Raw genomic sequence first — 26,945 nt, forward strand, 5'->3', positions numbered from 1 at the left:
ATGTGTTCCCAAATATGTGGCACCCCGATGGCATGATGGTTACATGTTGGGCTGAGAATGACAAAGTTAGCCGATCAAGACCATCAGCCATTCTGTGGGAGAAAGACGAGGCGGCGTTCTACTCCCATAGAGCTACAGTCTTGAAATCCACAGGGCAGCTCGACCCTGGCCGAGGAGCCAGAACTGACTGCACGGCAGTGAGTGAGGGCCCCAATACTGCAAGGGACGGTTTGTTTGTTTGTTTGTTTGTTTACCCTGGCGATCCTAGTTACACAGCACTGTATAAATCACCTCTGTTCTGATTTCATCTAGCTCTAAGATTCTCTACACCCCTGGTATTTCATCAAGAAGTTGGCATAATCACAGGATAAAGTTCAGACAACCTAACAGTTTCTAATAGTCTTTCACGAAACCATTGCAGTCACTAAACAAAAGCATCTGTCAAGGTCATACCCTGGTTGCTTGCTCGACACTGTTCTACACACTCTTGAGTTCTTTCCCATGAAGGTGCATGGGTCCTAGGTTTCTCCTTACCTCTCCGGCCAATCATGGAATTCACGGAACGAATCAGATCATCTGTGATTCAAAATCAACAGAGATAACATAGAATACTGTCTTCAGATTGGAAAACTAAAAGGCTTTTAGTGAGTCTGTATGCATTACAAAAGTTCACTTTACACCATTTAACGTTGACGAAGGACCTCCTTGAGTAGTTGTTTTCACTAACCAAAATCAATCTGAAGTTTCACTTTCACAAAAGTGACGTTAGCGTTCAACATGTGTTCTGCAGCAAGTCCTTAAAGAGGGAGCAAGCAGCCCTCCGCTTCCCTGGCAACGACACTCAGCACAGCTGAGAGCTCTGTGAACGCTCTAGGTAAGTGTTATTTTAGCATTTACATGTGATATGGTAGGATTTGATACGTTCTTTCTTATGTCTCAGAACTCTAAAACACTTTCCCATATAAATTGATAGCTGCTCCTTCGCTTTACGCAATCTCCGCTAAGAAAAGGCTTTGCAGGAATGCTCTGCTTTCAGATCAGGAGACATGAGTCTCTATTAGAAACAGGTAATTTAGATAAAATAAACAATTATGACCAACAAGAAGCAGATAGAATATTAACACTGCAGAATGCTTCCATGCTTTAACTGAAGTCCCTGATTTCAAATGCTACATGTTGCTCTAATATGGTCAACCCCAATGATAGGAGGGACCCGCTAGCAGGTGCCTGGAGTGAAGGGTGGACAACTGTGCACGCACACAGTCTGGGACAGTCTCCAATCCCTGATGTGTTTATCCAGTTAAGAAGTATATGAACTGAGAGCAAAGCCCTGACCTGAATCAGAGCCCATTTAGCTGGGGGTTCATCACTGAGTAAAGATTTTAGAAGCTCCCTCCCACTGAATACTACACACTGCATTTTATAATCCATGGCTTATGCTGGAATCAATAACAAAAGTAATTCATCAGATTCATAAACTCTAACCATATTATTTTCTAAAAGCTCTTCTTTAATGCTCCATTCATTTCTTTTTAGCATATTACTCATTCAAGTCTAAATTAGTCATTAGCCTCTTAACACTTGTTTGGATCTTGGTTATGCTCAACAGGGCCATCCCTATAGATACAATCCATTTTCCTCAGTGTGGTTCCATTCAACTGGTGTTTCCTCATCTTCTGACCTAGTTCTATGTAAAGGGGGGCAAAAAAACAAAACACCTCCCTGCCATTGAGTCAATGCTGACTCAAAGCAATCCTATAGGACAGGATAGAACCGTCCCTGTGAGCTTCCAAGACATTAACTCTTTTTAGGAGACTAGAAAGCCTCATCTTTCTCCTGAGGAGCAGCTGGTGGTTTCAAACTGCTGACCTTGTAGTTAGTAGCCTAAAGAGTAACTACTATGCCACCAGGGTTCCTTATGTTGAGCCCAACAGGTGCAATAAACATATAACCAGTAATGCTTCATTTTTCCTAATTGCTGTACTTAAAAGCGCAATGCTATCTACACTTCATTTTTTTTAATTCTCACATTATCTCTAAGTCCTGGCAATCACTAAGAGTAGATTCTTTCTCTGCAAAACCCACTACCGCAAGTCATACTTCCCTCAGCAGCATCTTTGTCACTTCGTACTTGGACAATGGCAGCTATGTCCCTTTCATCTCTTAGGCCTTCGATAGGTATGCAATATTTGCAATTATAATTAAACTTAAGATGCTGTCCTTACAAAGCACCACAGCATCAGTCACAAGATCTTCCAAAAAGGATTCATTCATTATGCTTTTAAATGTAAAAGGCTATAAATATAGCTATTCTAGTCTTCCGGTTCTTTCTACAAAATAGAACCGGGGAAAATAATGAAATCAATAAAACAAGACCTCTGCATGTTAAGTTTGTATATCCTGTCTATTCCATCAATTTTAAAACACAGAACACAGCTCCTATCTAATAGGAGCTATGATTCTATAAAATATAGTTCAGTTCCTTGAGTCTGTTGGACGTTAATATTCATTTATCAGGTTAGAAAAAATATAACAGAATACCCAGCCAAGGAAGACTCCGTGTCCTGCAGGAATTCTTCTTTCGAAGGGCCATCGCTCCAGCCTTCATGCTGTGACTTCTCCTTCCCGTCTCCTGCGATGTGACTGGAGTCTGCACTGCTACTGGCTTTTAATGGCTTTTCACTTGAATGTTTCCTGCTTCCTTTTCTCTGGTCAGATCGACTCCATGATGATAAGCATTCGTCACTGTTCTCTGTGGGCTTTCGAAAACCTTGAGCTACCGAGGCTGTAGATGAACTAGAAGGTGGGCCAACATTTCTGCCCTTACTATGAAATGGCAGTCCTTCTTCATCGTTAGAGGGTCTTAAGAACTTAGGTCTCAAATTTCCACCAGAAGAAAACGGATTTTGCCTTGGATTGGATTCTCGTCTACATGATTCTAAAGACTTGGATCTGTGATCGTTTTCATCAGCAATACCCTTATCTTTAACATGGTCTGTAAGATCTGTTATGCTATATCTATCCCTTGAACTTTTAGCATCATTTACTAAGTCTGACTTTCTACTTTCTTGACTAGTGTGTGCTTTATCGGAATGTGCTGGTTTCCTCCACCGTTCCTGTCGATAGTCTGCTTTTCTGGGGGCAGTTTTTTCAGCTTCTTCTAATTTTGACTGAAATTCTTCCATTGACTGTAAGGGAAAAAATTTAAATATCTAAAATTAATAAAATGGCTCCAGGGATATCCCCTCATATACTATTAAGCCATAACCCACAACCATCTGAAACAATGACAGAAAAGCCCACCAAAGGGGGGAGGGGGGAAACTCATGCAATCATTCTACTCCAAAACTGATCGATAGAAAACTATGAAAAATTAGTAAATAACATGTACATCTAGGACCCCCCCCCATTGACTCTAAATGCCTAACATTAACACAAATTAAATTAGTGGGTTCACCAATTAGCCTGTGAAAGATCTATTTAGAAAAACAAAGAGATAGCAGTCGTAAGAAAAAGGCACATGGACAACCAATTCTAGAGATGCAACTTCCAAAAGAGAAAAGCAAAAATAGAAAAGCATTAATGAAATAAATCATGTCATTTAAATGTCTCCCAGTTGAGTTTCCTGATAAGGATCATGCAACAGCTCGGGAACCCTGCGGGGTGCCAGGTATGGACAAGCAGAGAACCATATACATAAAAATTCCCTATTATTTCTGAATCTCAAATATAAAAAAAAATCCTTCACAAAAACACTGGGTCAGGAAAAAGAGTGAATAAGTACAAACGCATGTATACACAGATAAATAACACATTATATCGTATACATCGAGTGTAAGCTGACCGGAATATCAGCCGAGGCACCTAATTTTACCACAAAAACGGCATCAAAAATATGCTGAGACACTCGGCTTATACACAAGTATATACGGTACTGAAAGGAAAGAAATCTCTTCTTAGTTTTCCATCTATAATACTCGAAAGTAATGGAACAAACATAAAAATTGGGAAAATATTTAGAGTTAAAGTCAAAGCTAAATTATCCTTCTGAGATAGGGGCAAAAGAAAGCCATTTTCAAAAACGTAAGAAATCAAAGCTTGTAATTTAATAATTCTGGGAGGGGAGGGTGGTAAAATTACTCAAGATGACATTGACATATCAAAACTGAATCAAGGTAAAGATCTCTAGGAAAAGTACAAATGGCAAATGTAATAGTTAAGTCTACATAACTGTTATTACTGCTACTAAAATTATACATTTTAATGCAATCACCAAGTAAAAGATACACAGTATTTAACTTATAATAAACAAGAACTAATATTTCAATAAAATCTGAGATAAGAAAATCATATTAATATTCTTATCTTGTAATACCCAAAAATACCGCCAGCAAGTCAACTCAAATTCAGAGCGATTTCCAAGGCCAGAAGTTGATAGAATCAATTAGTATCATCTTTCTCCCGAGAACAGCTGGTGGATTTGAATCCCCAACCTTGTGGTTAGTAGTCTAATACTCAATTTTCACTAATTCACATTTTACGTCAAGTAAAAATACAGATTTACAAGTGTGTCCTAAATTTCATAACAATATGAAAGACTTCAAGAAGACATTAATAATTGGGCGGGGGACATATATAAAACAGGATGATTAGCCAGGAAGTTTTAACACTCATGAATGTTTATTTAACAAAATATTTTGTTTGGGCTTCAGTTTAGTACACCTTAAAACTATTAGAAAAAAGTAAGGGAATGGAGGAACGGGGTGAAATAGAGAGGCTACATTGTTGATAACTTTATTCATGAACACACACATACTGTGCTTCTTTCGTGATAAAAGGATGAGCAACTGTAATAATACATGCTTAAATTGACCAAAAAGTAAGTTTCAGATCAAGGAAAATAAATGAAGACCATCTCAGTCAAGAACAACAGATAAGCAACCAAGTCAAGCAGATGCTACTGAAAGCCACTGTTTCGACTGGACCTAATTAGACTAATGCCCTAAGGAGACTAATACTCTAAAGAGACTAACAACACTAATACCCCAAGGGAACTAATACTAATACGCTAAGGAGACTCCTACTAATACCCTACGGAGACTAATACTGATACCTAAGGAGACTGATACTAATACCCTAAGGAGACTGATACTAATTAGGAGACTGGACCCTAAGGAGACTAATACAAACTGTACCATCCAATGATCTGAAAGGCAGGTTTAAACAGGTTTTTTTTGGACTAAATCCATGCATTTATAAACGCAAATCCTAAAAGCAATACTTTTTTAAACGTACTTTCAAAAACTCTTGTCAATATATCATATATACTTGAGTATAAACCGACATCAGCTGAGGCGCCTAATTTTACCACAAAAACTGCATCAAAAACTTGCTTAAAAACTCGGTTTATACACAAGCATATCCAGAATATAGACACAAAAAGACTATCCACACACAGTGACTACAAGAGCTAAAATTAGCATTTATAGCATTCGTTTCACCATTTTAAGAACAGATACAAAGACATGTCTCAATGGGGCGGAGGGCGGGAACATTGAAATTTACCAAACTTTTTTTCCTTAGTTGTATTTATTTATGCATAAATATCACAACCAGTTCAGAAATAGTGTCCTTTTTTTTTATTTACCAAAAATTTTAACATCTCTATTACACATGATTATCTCCAGAGGTATGCATACTATGGAGACGTTACATTTTTCAAAATGATAAAATGTTTTTAAGTAAATTTTACTTATGTACTTTAAAGTCTTAATATGTAAATTCCGTCACATTTTTTTAAAGTTCACGATATCATAATAAAAAGCTGAAAATGACTTCAGCAGTATTTGAAATTTCGTGTCAATTCAAATCAAGTGTTTTATGGCACAAAACACAGATGTCATGTAACTCTGAAAATAATGCATGTTCTTAAATACAGATACTCACACCATATCTTTCAGCCACAATGTCTTCAAAATTTCTATTTTGTTTCTTGGCCTGTTCCTTCATTCTTTGATAAGATTTCCTTAGCCAGCTTAATCCACCATCTTCTACTACTGAAACTAAATTCCAGTATTAAATGTCAGTTATATTTTTCATTTTGCTAATAAATAATTAATATTTATTGCTTCAAAAATGACTTCAAGACTAAGAAGTTAAATGTTTTACTCAAAGAAATAAAATTAAGTGCACTAACAACTTAACTGGGCAAATATACAGATTGGAGTGCCTATATATCAGGTACAGTTTTGCCACTATGAGGAAGGAGACGACAAATGAATCTGTCCCCATGAAAAATACAATCTAAGGGAATGACGTATAAACAATTACAGTAAGCACATTATATGAAAATTATTTTTTGGAAGACTTAAAGGCTTATAGAAAAATTAGATCGGATTCTTTCCAACTGTAGGTCAGGGGGTAATTCTACAAACCAGGTTCTAATACAAGTTGAATTTTGAAAAACAAGATAAATGTGTTGACATTTATCAAGGAAATCTAATAGTAGTAAAAAAGTTATAAATATTTACATAATGTCACTTTTAGTGATTATGTTTTACTTTAATAGTCTTATTAATCTTATAAAGATGCCAATAATAATCTTTAATTATGTGGTTATATCAATATTTATATATTAATGAGAAATAACCACATGCAATATTTTTAAAAATAACAAAAAGTTAACTATTGATCATGAAATCCAATTCAGCAAATATTAGGTACTTATCTACTTATATGAACATGAGAACTCATCAAACAAAGTATGAAATAAAAACGAGGAATGGTCCCAGGGTTCTATGCTGACATCAAGATCTAAACATATAATTACAGAAAGTCAACTGATTTGCAACACTTAACATAGACCCGTATCTCAAATCTGCTGTGTAAATCAGAAACTCAGAGATTAAAATGGTTAAATCCATTGTAATGAAAGGGGAAATTATGACAGGCAAATGCCACCAACAGAATCTGGACTACATTGATCATTTCTTTCAGCTAAGTATCAGAAGATAGATTTTAGTTTTGCAACTATTAAACAGCTAATTTTAAGATCTTAAACAAGTCATAACATTTTTTGTACCATTTCTCCTTTCTGTAAAACAAGCATTTACACTAACTTTGAGACTCCTTACTCTACTCAAAGACTCAGGAGGAGGTCAGAAAATAAAAAATCATTAGGAAGAACAAACACAAGCAGAGTTTACAAACAAGAATTTCTACTATCTAAATGTATTTTTTAAAAAGAAGATAGACATTCTCTCTCTTCTAAAACTCTGGAATAACTAACCCTGGACAAGCAGTCAGAATTGGATTCTAATATTACATCACTACAGGCAAATTACCTGGTTACTTTAAGCCTTACTTTTCTGAGATAAAAGTTTAGAACACACAAAAAAATGTAGAACAGTAACATCTACTCTAGTGTCCTTACATAATTGTCATGAAAATAAACTGATTAAAAATGCAATGTCAACGCCAAAAGTCTACAAATATCCCGTTACTAAAATTTATAAGGGCTCTGATAAGGTTTTACTGCCTTTGCTTTCTAATATCTCTCAAAGGGGGCGGGGGCTCATGAGTCCATATTGAAAGTACGGCCCTGCAACAACTATGCAGATCCCCTGGGAGTGCAGCTGGCTAAGTGCTCAACAACTAACGACAGAGCCCACCCAGAAGCACCTGAGGAGGCAAGCCTGGCCATATGCTTACAAAGAGCCACAACTTTTAAAACCCTAGGAAGTAATTCTACTCTGCCACAGGCTCCCCGTGAGTCAGGATCAACTTGACAGCAACTAACGAAAACAATTATGTAAGTAAGAAACTAGTAACTCCTTGCGGAAACATCTAGCTTGTAATGGCAGGTATTTGACCCGACTGTTATTAAGCATTGATGACATTCAGGCACTGAGGCACAGTGGCTGAAGCCCTCCACTGCAAACCAAAGACGGCGGCGGTTCAAAGCAGCTACTCCGCTGCAGAAGGACCTGGCCGCCAGCTTCCGTACAGATGTGGTCTTCACAGCCCACGGGGCAGCTCCACCTGGGCCTGCAAGGCCACGCACTGTAAGCGAGAACCAATTCAACGGCAGTGGGTTTTTATTTGGTGCTAAAGCCTAGAGGTAACTTTATGAGACAGACATTATAGCAAGTATAGCCCGCCTTTTTTTTTTAACTTTGTAACCACAATATTTCAACAAGACTCTTGTCTGAAGATCTGGTAAGATTGGTCCTTTTTGTGGCTTTTTGCCTTGGTTCTGTGCAGGGGAAGAAGGAAAAACAGCTTGAGAGCACCTTCCCCTGGGTGCTGAGGAGTGGGTATAGCTGCCTTTAGTACAGCTGTCCAGTGACGATTGTTGCTTCTGCCCGGCAAAGAAGCCAATCCCTCCTGGCAGTAAATGTCAGTTATCAGGTAACCAGATTCAGCCACTTCTGAGAGGATTGCTCAGTTAATAGGCAAGGAGGATGTACACAATCTACCCACTAAGATCGAGTCAATTGCTTACATGAGCAGCCATCCTACAGAGGCACTAAATTTTCAAAAGGTCTCAAAAGGATGCAAGTCGTTTATCAATGCCTTGTCATATGCAAACTAAACTTTTAGTAATACTACACAGATTCTCGTAATATGAAACCATACAAATGTCACACCAGACAACTAATAAATGTAATCACTGTTTTGTACAGATACAGACAAATGAAAACTTAACCAAGTTATAGCATCAGGCATATATATTTAAACCACAATCAGACAAATTCAGAACATCTGATAATATGACATTTGTTAAAAACTCCATTCCCATCAAGTTGATTCTGACTCCTCGCGAACTTGTAGAACAGAGTAGAGCTGCTCCACGGGGTTTTGGAGACTAAGTCTTTACGGGAGCACATAGTCTCATCTTACTCCCACAAAGCAACTGGTAGGTTTGAACCACCAACCTTGAGGTTAGCAATCGAAATCTTAACCCACTGCACTATTTTGAAATCTAATACAGTCTGCCAATTTACCAACAAACCCATACTTTAGTTATAAGAAATGTGAAGAAATGCCTGTGCGGCTACCACCAAATAACAGACATACCTTTAGTAATGGATGATGCATTGCTGTCTTCTGGTGGGAGGCCTGTCCCCCCATCTCTCCAGTATGGATTCAATTCTCTTTCCAACAGTCTGGACTATAACAAGACATTTTCAAAGATTACAATTTTAAAATAAACCAACAATCAAAAAAAGTATAAAATAACAACAAAAATTCCTATTAAAAAATCCTATAAAGCACTCGTCAGACTCATGCTCCTCTACAGTTTGAAGGAACAATGCCTAAATCCAATCCCTCAGACTCGTTTGGTGAACGCCTAGCATGTTTCGGCACTGTGCTGGATGCAGGCCGGGTAAGTCAGTATTTGCCATTCCAGTTTCTGATCTAAGGGAGGGCTTCAGACGATACACAAAGAATAAGCACTTTGAGGAGGGGTGGCAGGGTAGCTGCCCCAGTCCCTCTGAAGGCCGCAGACAAGTGCCATGGGGCCACAGCTGGCAGCACACTGCAGAACTGAAGGCAAGCGGGCGCAGCACAGCCTCGAGCGCTAGCTTTCAAGTTTGTACTGACATCACTCACACTGAGAAAGAAAAAATGGCACCAAAACAAAGTTTTAGGGCACAAAATTTATCTTTGTTGCATATAATAATGCTCTATTTTTAGCTGATTGAAATAAATTAATTCCATGACTCATATTTTGAAAACATCTAGCCTAGAGATCAAAGAAATGAAATCCTTAATAGTAAGAAAGCAAAAAGAATCAAATGCTTCATAGCCTGCAGCTGGAGCTAAAGGCCATCAGCTAGACTTCTTTCAGTTACAGTCCTCTTATGCTCACGGACAGTCTAATTACTGTCTAATTAGACAGTCTAATTACTAACATTTGCCAAGGGAGGGCTACCTTTTTCTCAATGTGAAATGTCATATTTATTATTTCATAAAACTACAATGATATCTATATTGACAAGCACATGTCTGTTTGATAACTGACTTATCTCACTTGCTAATCGAAATGATTTACACCTACAAATACAATCTGAATTCTAGCCTAAGCAAAAGCACAAATTAGTGCAGGTTATCAAACTTTAGAACTAAATCTAAACACTTAAATAACATTGTACTAAATTGAAATTAATGGGGAATGAATAATTATTCTATAATTTCAAATATACACAGTACATTTCTATACCAGATGCTAACAAAGACTTTGAAACTTGTTCAAATTGGTGAAGTCAATGCAGCAAAATAGGAACAGATTCAAATTTTCAAACTTTCTGCGCTGGGAGAAGTAAGGTCAGAGTCTTTAATGGCAAGGATGGCAAGACTTCATCATACATATTTTGGACATAATGTCAGAAGAGACCAGTCCCTGGAGGACATCCTGGTTGGTAAACCGGAGGGGCAGGGTGGTGAACAGAGGAAGGCCCTCAATGAGATGGACAGACACAGTGGCTGCATCAATGGGCTCAGGCAAAGGAACAATTGTGAGGATGGCCCAGGACTGTACAGTGTTTTGGTTTTTTGTTTGGCTGTGCATAGGGTCACTACGGGTTGGAGCCGATTCAATGACACCTAACAGCAACAGCTTTCCTTTCAATAGTCACTCAATTATCTTCAGGTCAAACACATGTAAAAATCTCAGGATACCTCTCAACTCACTTCCCAAAGCAGCAGTTCTCAACCTGTGGATCGTGACCCCTTTGGGGAGTCAAACGACCCTTTCACAGGGGTCGCCCGATTCATAACAGTAGCAAAATTACAGTTATGAAGTAGCAGCGAAAATAATTTTATGGTTGTGGGTCACCAAAACATGAGGAACTGTATTTAAAGGGTTATGGCATTAGGAAGGTTGAGAACCACTGTCCTGAAGGAAACGTATTTTAAAAAAAAGTATGTCACATTTCAAAGTTTTTCCCATTAATCTTATTAAACAGCACAAAAGAAAAAATCTTCTCAAGTAAATGTGAATTTATGTAAATGTTCTTATTAGCTTCTCATAGAGAAAACTAGAAAGTTAACACACATGGAACACTTACCTGCTCAGCTGCTTGGGCGTTTTCCTGCTCAATTTTCCTTCTGGTTTCTTTTTCGGCTTTCAGTGATGATAAGGATACAGTTTTAACAGACATAAAGTCAACAGTCATCCACTCATCCCTCTGTTAAAAACAGGAAGTCATTTCAAGCTAAAGTGATTAAAATTTAACAATAAACTTTTAATAAACCTGGCTATAAAACGATGCAACCTTAAACAAGTTTCTTAACCTCTATAAGCTTCATTTTCCTCCTCTTGAGAATGGGATCAATGACTTTCCTTTTTGTCAATAGCACAGGACTGTACCACACAGAGTAAATCCCAATGTAAATGTGGACTTCAGCTAATAATAACCTATGAATATTGGTTCATTAATTCTAACAAACGTGCCACACAATTCAAGATATTAATAATGGGTGAGCGTCGGGGTTATGTGGGAACTCACTGCCCTTTCTGCTCAATTTTTCTATACACCCAGAAGCACTCAAAATTAAAGGCATTTTACTGGGGGGAAGGAATCTTTTATAGAACTTTCATAAAGAATGAGAAATCAGATATTAAACCATCCAGCACTGTGGCACTAAACAAGCAAGTAAGCATTAGTTCTTGCTTACCTTCTTCTTGTCCAGGACTAATAGGGGAAATTTTTCTTCCCTCCTTGAGCATATAAATGAGACCCCAAATGCATGAATTATTTAGCTGTAAGGGTTGCTAAGAACATTATGGAAAGAAAACCATTTATATATATATGGGGTACCCAAAAAAAACCCAGATTTTTTTAATGTATTTAATTTTTTATAAAACAACCTTATCACCTTCAAAATATTCTCCATTACACTCAATACATTTGTCAAATCTGTGATTCCATTCTTGGGAACATTTTCAAACTCATCCATGTTTGGATGGCGGACAGCACCTCCCTCGTTTTTTTCTTCACCTCGTCTACATCTTCAAATCACTGTCCTTTCAGGTCCCTTTCATTCACAGAAACAAAAAGGTTGCACAAAGCAAGGTCAGGTGAGTACGGTGCGTGGAGCAAGAGAGGCATGCTAAAACCTGGACAGAGAGATGGCTGCATGAGAACGTGCATTGATGTGACAAAGCCAGTCCCCTACCACAAATCAGGCCTTTATTTCACACATTGCTACGCAATCCTTTCAGAACCTCTATATAGAAAGCTGATTGACAGTCTGACCTAGTGGAACGAACTCCAAATCTACTGCGTGTCAACATTTTCGTCCATTAGCAAAGTTGACGGGCATACAGAATGAGGTTTGTCATCAATCAACATTTCGCCTTTTTTGAAACGAGAAAACCACTTGTACACTTGAGTTCATCCCCATAGCGCTGTCCTTGTAAGCAGTGTTCGACATCACAACAGTCTCTGTGGCATTTTTCCTGAGCAGGAAACATTTCACAACCACACACTGTTTTCTTAAATCGGCCATCCCAAAAAACAAGGGTAAAGCAAAACTGCTTTCAGGAAAAATTCACTGAGACCAGCAAGACCCTTCCCAGGAGATGCTGCTAAATTCACTGGCGCAGAGGAGTGCTCAACGCTCACCTAAGAGCAAAGCGCACACTGCGAAAGCTCCCCTCCACCCCGCTCAATTTCAGGTTTTTCAGGGTGCCCCTCGCATGACCGAGCTCTGTGACGGTGGAAAGGTCAGGTGACAGTAGGAGTGCGAGGCTTCAAGCAGGTAAGGGAAAGTGCCACTTGGCGCTCAGCACCAGAGCCAGGACACCTTCTAAGGCAATGGAAGTCAATGACTCACCTCGCCACAGCAAGAGGAGGAACTGCACCCAAAGCTCAGGATGCGGCACTGTTGCCACAGATTACTCACTGAAGCATATCTTCAGGCTGGCTTTGCTCGGGAATAAATTATAGCCGTCTTTCATTTTAGCATTCATCTCATTAAAAGCAACACTTTGTCACTTCAAAGTAGGTGTCTTACCTGAACCACTTCACTGTCATCGCCTTTTTCTGACTTTTCCTCTTTCACTTTCCAGGCCTTTTCTTTGCGAGGAGCCTGAGCTGGAACTGCTTCAACCCACTCATCTTCAGAACTCTACAAATAATTAGCATGGAAGTGAAATTCTTAAATTTACAGTTTGATATGAAAATTCTGGGTTGCTAAATGCTGGAAATTCAGCTGTCAATTTTCCTAAGCAAAATCCTAACACTCTAGTTCCCTTTTAAAAAATTGAAAACTTGAACACCCACTACTTTCAATTAAGCCCACAAAAATGCCAACAAATTAGTTCTGTTTTCTTAGTAGTTTATTATTAAACCCAAGAGAAAAGAAAAAATAATTAGAGCCACTATGAGATAATGCACTCCAGCATAAAGCTGCAGTTCCCTGACATCAACCATCCTGACATCTTTAGCTAGGGAAAACAAAATATCCCCAAAGTAAATGAGTCTGTTGTTTGTCCTTGCGCTTAAAATCTTTAGATTTCCTTGGATCTAAAAATACCCAGAGCTCAGGTACCAGCTACACTGCGATGACACTTGCTCTGTGTAAACACAAGACGATTAAATCATCCTTATGCCAAGTTTTAAGTTTGGTTCTCAATATATGTATTGTTCATATTAACTCTAAAGCAAAATTTTAAGATATTTCTTAGGTTTTACATATCAGGAACCCAACCCACCAAACCAAACTCACTACTATCAACTTGATTCTGATTCGCAGCAATCTTATAAGACAGATAACTTCATATGGTTCCCAAGATAGAAAATCTTTACAGGTGTGGCCAGCCAGCCTCATCTTTCTTCTGCGAACAGGTGGCAAGTTTGAACCACCGACCTTGCATTGCTTAAGTGCCAACGTGTCATCAGACTCTTACATATAAGGAAAGTAACCCTAAACTCATTGCCATGAAGTCAATTATAGCTCAAAAGGACTTTACTAAACCTACTAAGACCCTATTCTGAGGCTATCAAATCTCTATGGAAGCAGAAAATCTCATCCTTTCTTTCAAAGCAGCTAGTGGGTTTGAACCATTGACCTCACGGTTAGCAGTCCAAAGCCTAATTCACAGCACCACCAGTGCTCCTTACATATAAGGAAAGCTCCTGGAAATTAAATTACTTGCCCAAGGTTACATGGTATCAAAGTGGGGCAATCAGGACACACATTAGATTAATCAATCAAAGATCACACTGAAAAATGCAACAAGATAATCTCAGAGTTAATCTCATTACACCTTTCTACTGAAAAGATCTCCTTTAACACTCCAGTAATTTTAAAGTCAGCTGCCTCCACCCTCTTTTTTGGAACAAATCCATTTAAGATCAGCTTCTGGTATCTACTACCAAGAAGCCCTACTATTAAACACTTTCTCTACTACATCTTAAAACAAGTAGCCCCGGATTAGATCATTCTCCTTCTTACCTAGACAACTGGACTAGTCAAAATCATCTCTTGTACTTCAGTTTTTCTTGTTCCCTTTCCTTCTCCAAGACCCACACCAAATACATTTAGCTTAATATAAAGGGAATAGCTCATCACAGCACCCTCTTACTAAAATATCCAGGGTAAATGGAGGACGTTCAGGAAGTCAAAAAGAGAGAGGGCATCCTCTTTTCTACTACCGGAATGAAAAAGTAATGCCAGAAGAAATAATGGGGAAACAAAATGGTAGGAGCCTTTGTCCCAAACTTCTACCATGTTTAGCCAAAAGCTATTTGAGATTTTCTGATCGATGGAGCTGAAGCTAATTAAATGCTATGCTTACTACTGAATGAAGTCAAATCTTTTGGCTTACAGTGTCCTATGAAACCTAAGTTTCATTAACACCCACTCCCCTGGTCTTCTGATCTAGTATAACACAAACTGCTTACAGTTATTTTTTCATATGCACATACAAACCTCTCTAAACTGCCTCTCATACTTCAAGCTACTTCGATTTTCCATTCCCTTTGGTCTTGCAATTCTTTGTGCATGGAATACCCAAGCCCACTTTTCTTTGCTCAGCTATTCCTTACTCATCCTTCAAGTCTCAGCTCAAGCATCATTTGCTTAATAAGTCTGCAGCTGGAACCCTCACTTGAACTTATGAATGACTATAACACTCCTCCGCTCCCTTTCTCTTGGTTGTATTGCTCATTTTCATCAGCATGCACTTCAACTCACCAATGCAGCACGACAGACGTTCCTCTTGCTCCAAGCTTCAACCTCACTTCTTTTCTGATTATAGAACTCATACACCACCAAAATGAATGTGCCTCTGACTCAGCCTACCCCCCAAGACTCTCCTCACCTATAACCTTTGTGATTAACCACACCTATACAGCAGTCAGTCTTTTTTTTAAAAACATTTTATTAGGAGCTCATACGACTTATCACAATCCATATATATACATACATCAATTGTATAAAGCACATCTGTACATTCTTTGCCCTAATCATTTTCTTTTTTTTTTCCACAGCAGTCAGTCTTAAGAGGTAGGGCTAAGACAGAAAAATAGTAGCCTTAAAAAAAAAAAAGGTGGGGAGGAAAGGCTTTCAAGTATTTGTTTCTGACCATCATAAAATAAATGTCATTAAACTCACCTTCTTACCCTAAACAACTAGAATACAAAACAACTGGCTACAGACACTGACTCTCACGAGCACAGGATTAGCTGAATACTGTACTGTACGTGATTAGGATGACAATCTATAGGCAAAGAATCATTTCCCAGGAAAGAGCAGTTCCTGGGAAACTAAATGCAGGACAAACTTCAGACGTCACACAGAACTAGAAGTTCTAGTTCTACCAATCAGAATAGAAAAATACTCATTCAACCACCAGAGGAATCAGTAAAGAACTGACAAAGGCTGTGTCTTTACTAAGCAGCTAAAGTAAAGACAACCCTACACACACTAATAAAACATCAACACATGCCTTAAACATTATTAAACTAGCCCCAAGAAACTAAATCCCTAAAGAAAACTCAGCATCCTTTAAATGACTTCAACACAATCTCACACTCAGAACATAACTCTAACAAACAAAACTTTCGAGTAAGCAGAAATAGTAACCCTTTAACAGGAGAAACAGACAAGGAACAAGAGATGACACGACAAACAAAAAGATACAACACATAAATATATATGTTCAAGGAAATGAATTCATGAACATAATTAAAAGATATAAAACACAATCCAAATAAATCTTTTTAACAAAAATAGCAATATCTGAAATGACAGTTTTGCTAAGCAGGGACACACAGCAGATTTGATACTACAAAATATCAATATATCTAAACCTAAAGAAACTACAATAAATTTACCCAAACTGAAGCCCCTCTCCCTCTGACTCAACTTTCAGCCAAATAGACCAGCCAATAAAACCAGAGAGTGCAAGGCCTGGAAAAGGAAGTCATAGTTGGTAAAACTGAAGGGCAGTAAAAAAGAACAGAACTTCCCGTGGGTCAGAGTGACACAGTGGGTGCAACAATAGGCACCAACATAAGGTGGGGAGGGCGGTGCAGGACTGAGCAGTGCTTCATTCTGCTGTGCAGAGAGCGTCACTACGAACCAGGACAGACTCAACAGACCAAACAACCACAGAGCCCCAAGTAGATAGGCAGTCCTTACAAGAGTCAACCATAAAAGACCTCAAGGGCACTCTGCCAGGGATAACGTTCAGAGAGCAGGCAGGGATAGAAAAGAAGGGCAAATAGAAATGGGAAATACATGCAGGACTTGTGAAGACTGCTCTTACATTTTGGGCATAATGTCTTAATTAGTGTCCACTGTTTGACCTGGCTACACAGAAACTCACAGACAAATTCATGATTAAAGGATTTATTAAGGAAGTTAACAAATTGTAATGCCAGTGGAGAAATGCTCAGGGTACTTGTTTACCAGGACATGTTACAATGTTCCAAGTCTACTAATAAATGCTTGAAGGGACATACCACTCTGCTGTCTCAACCTGAAGGCACTCAGCACACCCTGTGTGTCAGTACACCCAACTTCCCGAAGCTACTCCAGTAAGCCTCAGCCCAAAGCCACGCTCTCCACTTGGGTGGGTCAGCAAGTTACCTTCCCCAGTTAAATGCCCAGAGGAATCCCACTCTGTAAGCCAGCTTCCTGCACAAAAGCACTCGTGTGTACTTGCTCCGTGGGTTGAGAAAGCTCATCACTCTGTTCCATGCTCTGGCTCTGGTTCTGATCTGCTCCTCGAATGGTACAACTAACTCTTGTGGATGCAGGAGGTTCAGTGCCTCGGGAACTCAGGTCCAGAGGACCCACTCCACTCTGGCTCTGGCTAGTAATGAGATCCCTCCTCCTGCTTTTCAGAAGGCTCATTTTACACACAGCACAATCCCATTCCAGGAAACCCTGTTTGAAATTACTCACAGGTGAGTATCAGTATTTCCCACCACCTTCTTACCAGACCCATACAGAGACAAATCATTTGGTAGGAGTTAGAGACTTTTTCTAGAAAAGCCAAATGATTCACTTAAATTAGATCATTAATATGAATAATTGAATATTAATTACTTCACTGTCCCTGCAGTGGGGATTGCAATCAATGTCACAATATGTATGAACTACTGAAAACAATTTTCTAAATAAGCCTTCACCGACATCACAATAAAAAGTTTAGAAAAACAACTCAAGTATAGAAAGCACAAAGCTTAGAAAGAAAGTAAACAGACTCTCAGCAAGTTGGGGGACATATTAAGAAAAGAAACAACTATGGCTGGAAATTTTCAAATATGATGGAAATTTTAAACTCACAAATTAAAGTCAATGTAACCAAAGCAGAACACACATAAATACATCACAGGTGATTTGCTATTTTACAAAATGACAAAAGGAATTAAAAAACTTAGTAAGCATCCAGTATGAAAAGGCATATAGAGGGAAAACAAAAACCAGGTGACTATGGAATTCCATTTTAAAAGGCAGAAAGACAAAGAATTACACATCTAAAACTCTACATCTAGCAAAAATATTATTTAAAAATAAAAAACCAGTCCAGGGAAGGCTCAGCTTTCCCTTTCCTGGTCAGTTCGGACCCCAGCTGCTCGGAGCAGCACTTCCTCTGGGACCTCCATCTACCCAGGTACAACGGCACTTACCAGTCCCCTCTCTATTTCTTCAGCTCACTAACCAATGGACTGACAAACCACGGGAATCAGGCTACGTTTAATACACAAGAATAAGAGATGCGAACAAGAAGGACAAGGTCCAGTCCACAGTCTTTAGTACAGAGCTTCCATATCCCCAGGAGACAAACAGGTTTGCACCCATTCTCCAGGGAACAGGTTTGCACCCATTCTCACCTGGAAGCCCAGTGAGCCTCCAACTTCCGAGGCTTTTATTGACATCAGCAGATGGCCTCCTGAGGTTTAGGTAACATCAGGTCTACAGGGGATCCCTCTCAGTTAACAGGTCTCATATAGGGTCCTACTCTCAGGAACCATGATCAAATTGTTTACTGCAAAGGATTCCCACACTTGCAAACACACACCTGTCTTCCTGGAAACGATCGTGCAGAATTTAACCTGCTTTCCTTTGTTCTGACCAAAGACACTACAGACTCAATTACTCTTCCTTATCTCCTAAAATGACATAAGCACCTAACAAGGATAACAGATTCTTAAATGTCTTCAAACTCTCTTCCCTTGTGCTTACAAAGCTGCTCTTTCCTACGCCTAACTCTCTAACCACATCTTAAATGTCAGTGTCTCTTTCCTTACACTTTCTTTAAGCATTTCATCCAATTTAATGGCCTCAACAAAAAATTATTCCCAAACCATCTTTCTCTATTTTCCCTTTTTCTAGGAACCAACACCTAAGTTTCCATTATTTTCTGGGAATCCCCATGTGTCCCAGGAATTTCCATGATAGCCAGTAATTTTTTTCAGTTCCCATATATTATTCTATTCAATCTTTTTAAATGTTAAACAGTTCTTTGGTTAGTTTTACTACATACTTACTGATGAACTATCAGATGACTCATTTTTTTCACACTTCTGTTTCTTGTTCTTTTTCTTCTTCTCTTTCTTTACCTTTTTTGAGTGTTTGTCTTTCTTCTTCTTTTTCTTCACAGAGTGTTCCTACATTGTGAATATGTGAAATAAAACTTCAGTTCCATATTCAAAAGTACGTACACATCTTTGAGGGAGCCAAAAACAATCCATCTTCCAAAAAACTCCAAATGTTCCCCCCAAAAATGAGACAAAATTATAAGTAAAGACATTATTACAAAAAAAACTTTAATATTCATCTGTAATGCAGACATCACTGCCATCAAGTCAATTCCAGCTCACAGTAAATCTACAGGGCAGAGCTGAACTGCCCAATAGTTTTCAAGACCATAGTCTTTACAGAGCAGATTGCTTCTCCCGTAATATTTATACTACTAATTAATTTCAAATATTATGCACTTTAAACTACATTTTGTTCTTTATTTCTCAACTCTTCCTTTTTTCCCTAATTTTAATATATATTTTCATGGCCTAATAATCTTACAAAAATCCCTCTGGGGATCACAGAGGAATATACAAAAATATGTATTTGTATACATTTTAAAACACCTGTTTATGTCTTTATTTTTTGTATCTGTCAAATGAATCCACAAATAAATTTAACTGAAATTAAAACTTCTCTCATACGTTTATGGTAAGAAATCTCACTTATATGCTTCATTAGTATTATATAATCGGTATTATATAATATTTATAATATGCTATATTATATTCTAATATAATACAATGAGTATCTAGCAGATATAAAAATATAAATAAATAGGTACTTTATAAAATGCATAAATATGTGCATGTGTGTAGTCTTATATGACCCCCTCCAAAGGGATTGACAGAAAATTATTAAACCACATAGTACATAACAAAGTAGCATAAATTAAATGGTGGAGGGAGTAAAAGAACTGAGACAGAAAGAACAAAACATGGTTTAAATATGATTTTTAGATCTAATTTGCTGAACTTGCTACAATTGAAGCAGAAATTTTAATCCCCCATATATACTCAAATATAAGCTGACCCAAATATCAGCTGAGGCACTTAATTTTACCACAAAAAATGGCTTAAAAACTGTGCTGGAAAAACTCAGCTTAAACACGAGTATATACGTTAAGTCTTCTACTTGCTAACATAAGTAGCAAGATCTTCCCAATGTGACAACAGCTAAATAAAGATATTGAATAAAGCCAACTATGTGATATTATTCTGCAACTTAGGAAACTGCTATGAAGTTATTCTTCCCATATTAACTTATTAAGTACAAAGAAAGCAGATGTGTTTCCAACAGGAACACAGGTAAAAGTATTGACCTGGGAAAACTGTTCAATTCGCTCGTTGACATCAGATAGCATCCATGTATCCTCACCCCGAAGACGCTTAAGTTCTTTACACCTTTCTTCTTTTTCAAAATCTGCTTTAGCCTAAACATGGAAAAAGAAAATTAACAACTTACCAAATATTTTTCACAAAAAATAGACCTCTCTCTTTTTCATAAGATACTGACATGAAGTTTCTGTCTTGCCATGAATTTACTTTTCTGGCCATGAATTTACATTTGTCCAACTACAGAGGTTTCTTCTTAATCCTTTCCATCCGCATGACTGATCTCTGGTGAAATGGGCCACCAATCAGGAATAGACTGATGCTGGAACTTAGTCTAGATTCTCCCCTCTCCTTAACCTCTCACCCTCAAATATGACTTAACATGTCTTTCCCTTCACTACTTCACTGCTAGTCCCTTAGCTTTTGTTAACAGAAGATTGATCTCCAAACTCTCACAGCACGCATGCTTCTTTCTCCTCCTTCCCAGGCCTTCCAACCTCGCGTCAGCCTTCCAAAGCCCACGGAGTTACATTGATCATTTTAATTATCCGTCAAAAATTATCAACAAAACCTAATTTTCCCAGAGAGATTTTTTCCAGCTTCTCACTGTCACTCCCAAATTCCAAAGCTAGGGTTAGTGTTTTTCAAACTCTACAAATCTCTCTCCTACTAAGTGTCCCATGGATGTATTCTGAAATTCTCCTTACTTCCCAATATATTCCTAAAGTAAGAAACTCTATCTCTCAAATCTATTTCCACAAGAAGCCTTCATACAGAAACAGTTCATGTTTGCTGAAATAAAAATTAGGTGATATAAAACATCTACCTGGGGATTTATCACAAGTCTGTAGCATTTGAAAAAATAATAATAATCCACTGGTTAACCACTCCTAAACCTGAACCCACTATCATCAAGTCGAATCTGGCTTTGGGGTCACTTAGGGGTTCCAAAGCTACAGACACATCGTTCTCCTACGAAGCAGCTGGTGGGGTTGAAGTGCTAACCCTCACTAGCAGCCCCACATGCAGCACAGTAAAGCACTAGGGCTCCTTAAACCCAAACTCGGCAGATCTAGATCTTTTCAGAACTCTCCTCCTCGACCAAAAGAACATGGCAGGGCTAGGAGGAATGGCTACGACAGTTCCCACTTGCCTCAGCATCTCCTTGGGCATGTAATATTCTCATTCTCTCGCAGGTTCTAATGAGCTATCAGACCTTGTCTCACCCTCTATAATGAACTTCCTTTTCAACAATCTAACAGAGCACTGTTCTTTGCCAACTGGGTCACCTCAGAACTGCTATGCAACCACCTGTTCTTTCACAAATAAAAATTTTCTCCCTTGCCCACCAATAGTGTCCAACAAACTTCATCAAAACCTCAAAATAGTTACATTTACATATCAATGAATAAATCTTTCACAAGAATACTAAATGAGAACAAATAAAGCCAGGTTTGCTGATAAGGCTTCCAAAAAACTAAATTCATTGCCAGGGAGTCCTTTATTGTGATCCCATTATTGTGACTCATTATCGAGACCCCTGTGGGCTTCCAAGACCGTAACTCGTTAGGAGAGTATAAGGCCTTTCCTTCTCCCACAGAGCGGCTGGTAGTTTCAAACTGCTAACTTTGCGGTTAGCAGCCCAACACACACTCACTGCGCCCCACTCCTTGCAGATAAGACTTTTGAAGATTTCAATTAAAAGTATGCTTACAAACTCTACTCCCTCAAAAAACTGCTCAAAAAATATTTCTGCTTGAAAATTTTGTCAGTCAGGATGAAGAATATTTACTACACAGAGGGATTAAACACACTGAAGTCAGGGTGTAATACCATCTTGCAGCTCTCCACGATTAATGAACTACTCTTCCACTTTGAATTATAACTCTAAGAATTATGCCCTTTGCCTTCTGGTATCTTCTACTATCCCTACTCTACTGATTCCTTCACATTTTACATGTAATCTCATTTAAAATTCCTGTCATGGAACAATCTTTTTTTTTTTTAATTATCAATCCTTTTACTGGGGTCTAGTACAGCTCTTATCACAATTCATCCATTGTGTCAAGCACACTTTCACATATGTTGTCATCATTTTAAAGTATTTTCCTTCTACTTGAGCCCTTGGTATCAGCTCTTTTTCCCCTTGATAATTTATGAAGCCTTGATCATTTAAAAATTATTTTTTTCATGACTTGCACTGTCTGATATCTCCCTTTACCCCCTTGTCTATTGTCCATCCCCTTGGGAGGGGGTTATAGGTAGGTCATTGTGATCAGTTCCCCCTTTCTATCCCCACTCTTCCCTTACCCTCCTGCTATGGCTACTCTCAATATTGGTCCCGAGGAGTTTATCTGTCCTGTATTCCCTGTGTTTCCAGCTCTTATCTGTACCCATGTGCATGCTCTGATCTAGCCAGATTGGTAAGGTAGAATTACAGTCACCATAGCAGGAGGAGGAAGCACTAAAGCACCAGAGGAAAGCTGTATGTTTCATCGGTCAAACATACTCCTGTATTCCCATTTTTACCCTACATTGTTCTCCAACTATAACTTTCCTCCTCCATTATCAAACAACTTGAATTAGCTTGTTACAGAAATCAATAGTTTATTTCCTCCTCTAGTCTTTGTATATCACCTCTGCATCTTGATCTTAAAGAATACAATGGTTCTCAATCTTTTTCAAGAGGTCAAACCTTCTGAATTAGTAAGCCTGAAACTAACAGCAATATTAAGACAAGAAAATGAAATTATCGAATACAGTCTACTACAATGTTTTCCACCTGCTCCTCAAAATGAGAGTTTTAATTTCAGATACAATCGGAGCAAGGACTAAGGCTGTAAAGTCCTCTATATGGCAGAGTCGCTACAGGTGCGGGGTCCCGGAAGCAGACACGTCAAAAGGGATGCTTTCAAAGACAAAGAAACTCAGAAGACGAACAGGTGGCTCTGAAACGAGAATGGCCAGTGGCGCCAGTCAGAACATGCCATGTGAGGGGGCTAACCTCCGTTTGGAAGGGTTTAGCAGTCCCAAAGGAAGACCTACCCGATAACGTCATGCACGAGAGTGGGCAGGGAAGAAGTGAAGACAAAAGGTCAGAGCTCGGGAACCCCCCCCCCCAACAGTTGCGAAGGGCTCCGCACGGTCCCCAAATAGAGATACCTGGCGCAACACCTCGGCCCTGGCAAGCCTGGTCTGTGCTTTGCGTTCTTCGATACTCCTCGCACTTTCAAATCTACCACTGGCAGCAGCCATAGTTGTTGTCGCCGTAAAGCTAGGAAGCCGTCGAGAAACCCCACTTTACGACTGTCGTAAACTAGCAAACACTGGGTTCGCCCACCAGGGGGAGGAGCGCCGGTTGATTTGCGGCGCATGCGCAGACCCGAGCACGCTGAGCGCGCTGGTCAATTCAGCGTCAGGTGCTGCTTGGAGAGTGGCCCCTTTAGGAGGCGTGAAGGGTGACTAGTCTGACACCTTGGGGGGCAGTTCCACGCCTCACAGGACCGAGTGCGTGGAAATGCACTCTTGAGTTCCGTGTGGTTTTTGAGGAGCCCCCGCATGGTCCCCCTCCGCTCGCGTATCGGACTCATGGAAGTGTGTGTTGTTGACGTGCGTTTGCTTAGCGTTCGGCACTGAGCTGGCGATTTTCTTGTGTGTTTCCGCTCAGGTCGCCGGGGTGAGGGAGGCAGTTAGTGCCAGGCGTCGTCTCACACGACGGTGGCACAGAGGCTGGTGGGAAGCGGACGCCACTGTCAGCCTTGAGTCAGTGCTGACTCAGCCTCCCGGTGGGTCCCCGGCTTTCTCCCGCGGAGCTGCTGCTGGAGTCCAGTGGGGGACCGCAGCCCACGCAGTGTCTAACCAGGAGGGGCAAAAAGGCTGGGCAAGATTCCGTGTTAGAGAGGGAACCGATTACAAGGATCTGCATGTGACCTCCTCCCTGGGGGACGGACAACAGAAAAGAGGGTGAAGGGAGACGCCGGATAGGGCAAGATATGACAAAATAGTAATTTATAAATTATCAAGGGTTCATGAGGGAGGGGGCAGCAGGGAGGGATGGGGAAAAAAGGACTTGATGCAAAGGGCTTAAGTGGAGAGCAACTGTTTTGAGAATGATGAGGGCAATGAATGTACAGATGTGCTTTACACAATTGATGTATGTATGGATTGTGGTAAGAGTTGTATGAGTCCCTAATAAAATATTTTTTAAAAGATTCAGTGTTTGGGGGGATTTTTATTTTTACTCTATGAATTAGTTAAGTTAGTTTTGCACTGTACTTCACCCATGCTTTAATTTTTACAAGTTTTACATTTTCTCCCTGTTGGCCCCATCTTATCAAGTTCCCATCTTATTTGTACATATTTATCCATCTAAGTATTTTTCATTATGATGTGCAATTCTCTTTGCATGAATTGTTTCATGTTTGTCTCTCAACTTAAGTTCCATTTTGAAGTACTGAACAAGTGCTTGGAGAATTTAAAACATAGTTACATTTGTGTTCACAAGCAGCTTTCTCAAGAGTTTCTAAGTTGCCATTGTATGAAAATCTTAACCTTGGGCACATAATGTTTACTTGTTTGGCATACAAAATAGAATTTACTCGTTGTAATTTTGCTATCAGCACAAATACGAAGCTTTCTGTTCCGTAGAGATGTACAGCCGTAAACCCACAGTCAGTCTTATCTTCCTTGGAGGTCACTATGAGTCAGAATTAGCTCATGAGCAGTGAATGGGTTATTTTTGCTACAGAAGATTGAATTTTACTTTATTAACTGACGTCGTGTGGGGAGCCCTGGTAGTGTAGTGGTTGCGCATTAGACTGCTAACCCAAAGATCAGCAGTTCAAATACCACCAGTCTCTCCTCAGGAGAAAGACTGGGCTTCCACTCCTGTGAAGTTTCCAGTCTCGGAAACACAATGGCAGTTCGATCCTGTCCTATAGGGTCACTGTGAGTCTACTGAATGGCAGTGAGTTTTTCAGTAATTGACCTTCTAGAATTTAACACTGACTGTGACATATTGAGTGGATCAGATCCCTGGTGGTGTAGTGGTCAGGCTTTAGGCTACGATCCACATGGTGGGCAGTTTGAAACCACCAGCAGCTTCGTGGGAGTAAGACTGGGCTTTCAATTCACGTCATCATTCACCTTCTCAAAAACCCACTCGCTGTGAGTCTGCATTGACTGATGGCAGCAAGTGACATACAGATCTCACACTTCATTTAGGCACCCTTAAAGTCTTTGGAGATTCTTCTAGGATTCAGGAAAACATCCTGTTATATCAATTACGAAATATACAAGACTGACAGAACAAGAATGGCGTTTATTGCAGAATCATGCAAATTTACATAAAGAAACCTTTAAAATTCTATTTAAGGAACAAAACACTAGAACCAATGCATAAATATAACATAATCTCAACAAAGTTACTGACAGAAGTGCTGGAATTGGGAGAAAAAAACTAGAACAAGATCGTGTGTCACAGGGAGAAGCAAAAAGCAAGTTGATCAGACTGTTAGCGTTTGGTCATGCCTACTAGGAATCCAATTCTGTGATATATTCAAATAAGGAGGAAATGATAAGAATCTAGAGGTAGTTGGTGTCAGTTTGGTGATACTTTTATTCATAATATGAAATTATTTTTAATTACTCACTGAGAAATAAAGTTATACTGTTACCTTCTCTGGATGTCCTAGGCTTCCCACTCCACCACTCCCCTCTGAAGGGGAGTCACTGCCCCAACCACAGAAAAGTATCCCATAGCATCCCACTCAGCCAAGCGTTTCTTTCAAAGTGAAGATATGTTCTAAGGAGGAAATGGGTCAACTCCATGCAGTGGAGACAACCCAGAGTGGCTCAGTTCAGAGGTACCTATTTTACAAATGTAACTGAGGGGATGAATACTCGTGATTTTGGTGGGGGACAGGGAATATTGGAGGGAACTTCTGATAAATTTGGAGTCCATCCCTCACTCTCCATTATTTGGTCAGGTTGGAAGCGCTACAGTGATCCCCTAGGGAATGGTAAACTGTCATAGCGCTCGTGGGTGTGACTTTTACTATCATAAGCAAAGAGGTTCTCCGGGTTGTTTCTCTCCCCACCGTACATTCTACTGAATGACAGTGAGTTTTTCAGTAATTGACTGAGTGTACGCCATTCTCTAACCTCAGGGACCTTGAATCAGTATTTTTACTGCCGTTCATCAGCTGAATTCTTCCAGACTACTCCCTTATTCTTAGGGCGCTTCTTCTTAGTGGAACTTCCCAGCTCCTCTATTCTTTCCCATATTTAAATTCCAATAGATACTGCCCAGTTTCCCTCCCCCCAAAGTGATTCATGGAGTGATTTCAAAAGTTTTCATCTTGTGTCTCAAACAGATCCTAAGGCTTTTTTGTTGGCATCCAGACAATGGAAAGGCAAAAAGCATTGGAGCGGCATTTCCAACAAAAAAACCTTGAACCAGAAGTGGAATACATTACTTGTGCCCTGAGATCATGTCAGAGTACGAACTACCCACATCTAGATGCCCAGGGCTTAGGAAAAGTTGCCCCTGGTTTTTCAGTCACT

General features: G+C 39.4%; 1 protein-coding gene across 1 annotated transcript in view; it reads right to left on the reverse strand.

Moving 5' to 3' along the window:
• The window catches only part of CWF19L2 (CWF19 like cell cycle control factor 2), a 92,929-nt gene extending 69,255 nt beyond the window's left edge, over positions 1–23,674 (reverse strand). The window contains exons 1-8 of the mRNA XM_075546544.1: positions 23,544–23,674; positions 20,369–20,479; positions 19,014–19,133; positions 13,024–13,137; positions 11,073–11,192; positions 9,079–9,172; positions 5,947–6,062; positions 2,542–3,188 (exon numbers count right to left, since the gene is read on the reverse strand). Of these exons, the coding sequence (XP_075402659.1) occupies positions 2,542–3,188; positions 5,947–6,062; positions 9,079–9,172; positions 11,073–11,192; positions 13,024–13,137; positions 19,014–19,133; positions 20,369–20,479; positions 23,544–23,636 (1,415 nt within the window). The 5' untranslated portion in view covers positions 23,637–23,674. The remainder of the gene's footprint in view (positions 1–2,541; positions 3,189–5,946; positions 6,063–9,078; positions 9,173–11,072; positions 11,193–13,023; positions 13,138–19,013; positions 19,134–20,368; positions 20,480–23,543) is intronic.
• Positions 23,675–26,945: the final 3,271 nt, after the last annotated feature.

Source organism: Tenrec ecaudatus, chromosome 4, assembly GCF_050624435.1.
Source record: "Tenrec ecaudatus isolate mTenEca1 chromosome 4, mTenEca1.hap1, whole genome shotgun sequence".
Lineage (NCBI taxonomy): Eukaryota > Metazoa > Chordata > Mammalia > Afrosoricida > Tenrecidae > Tenrec > Tenrec ecaudatus.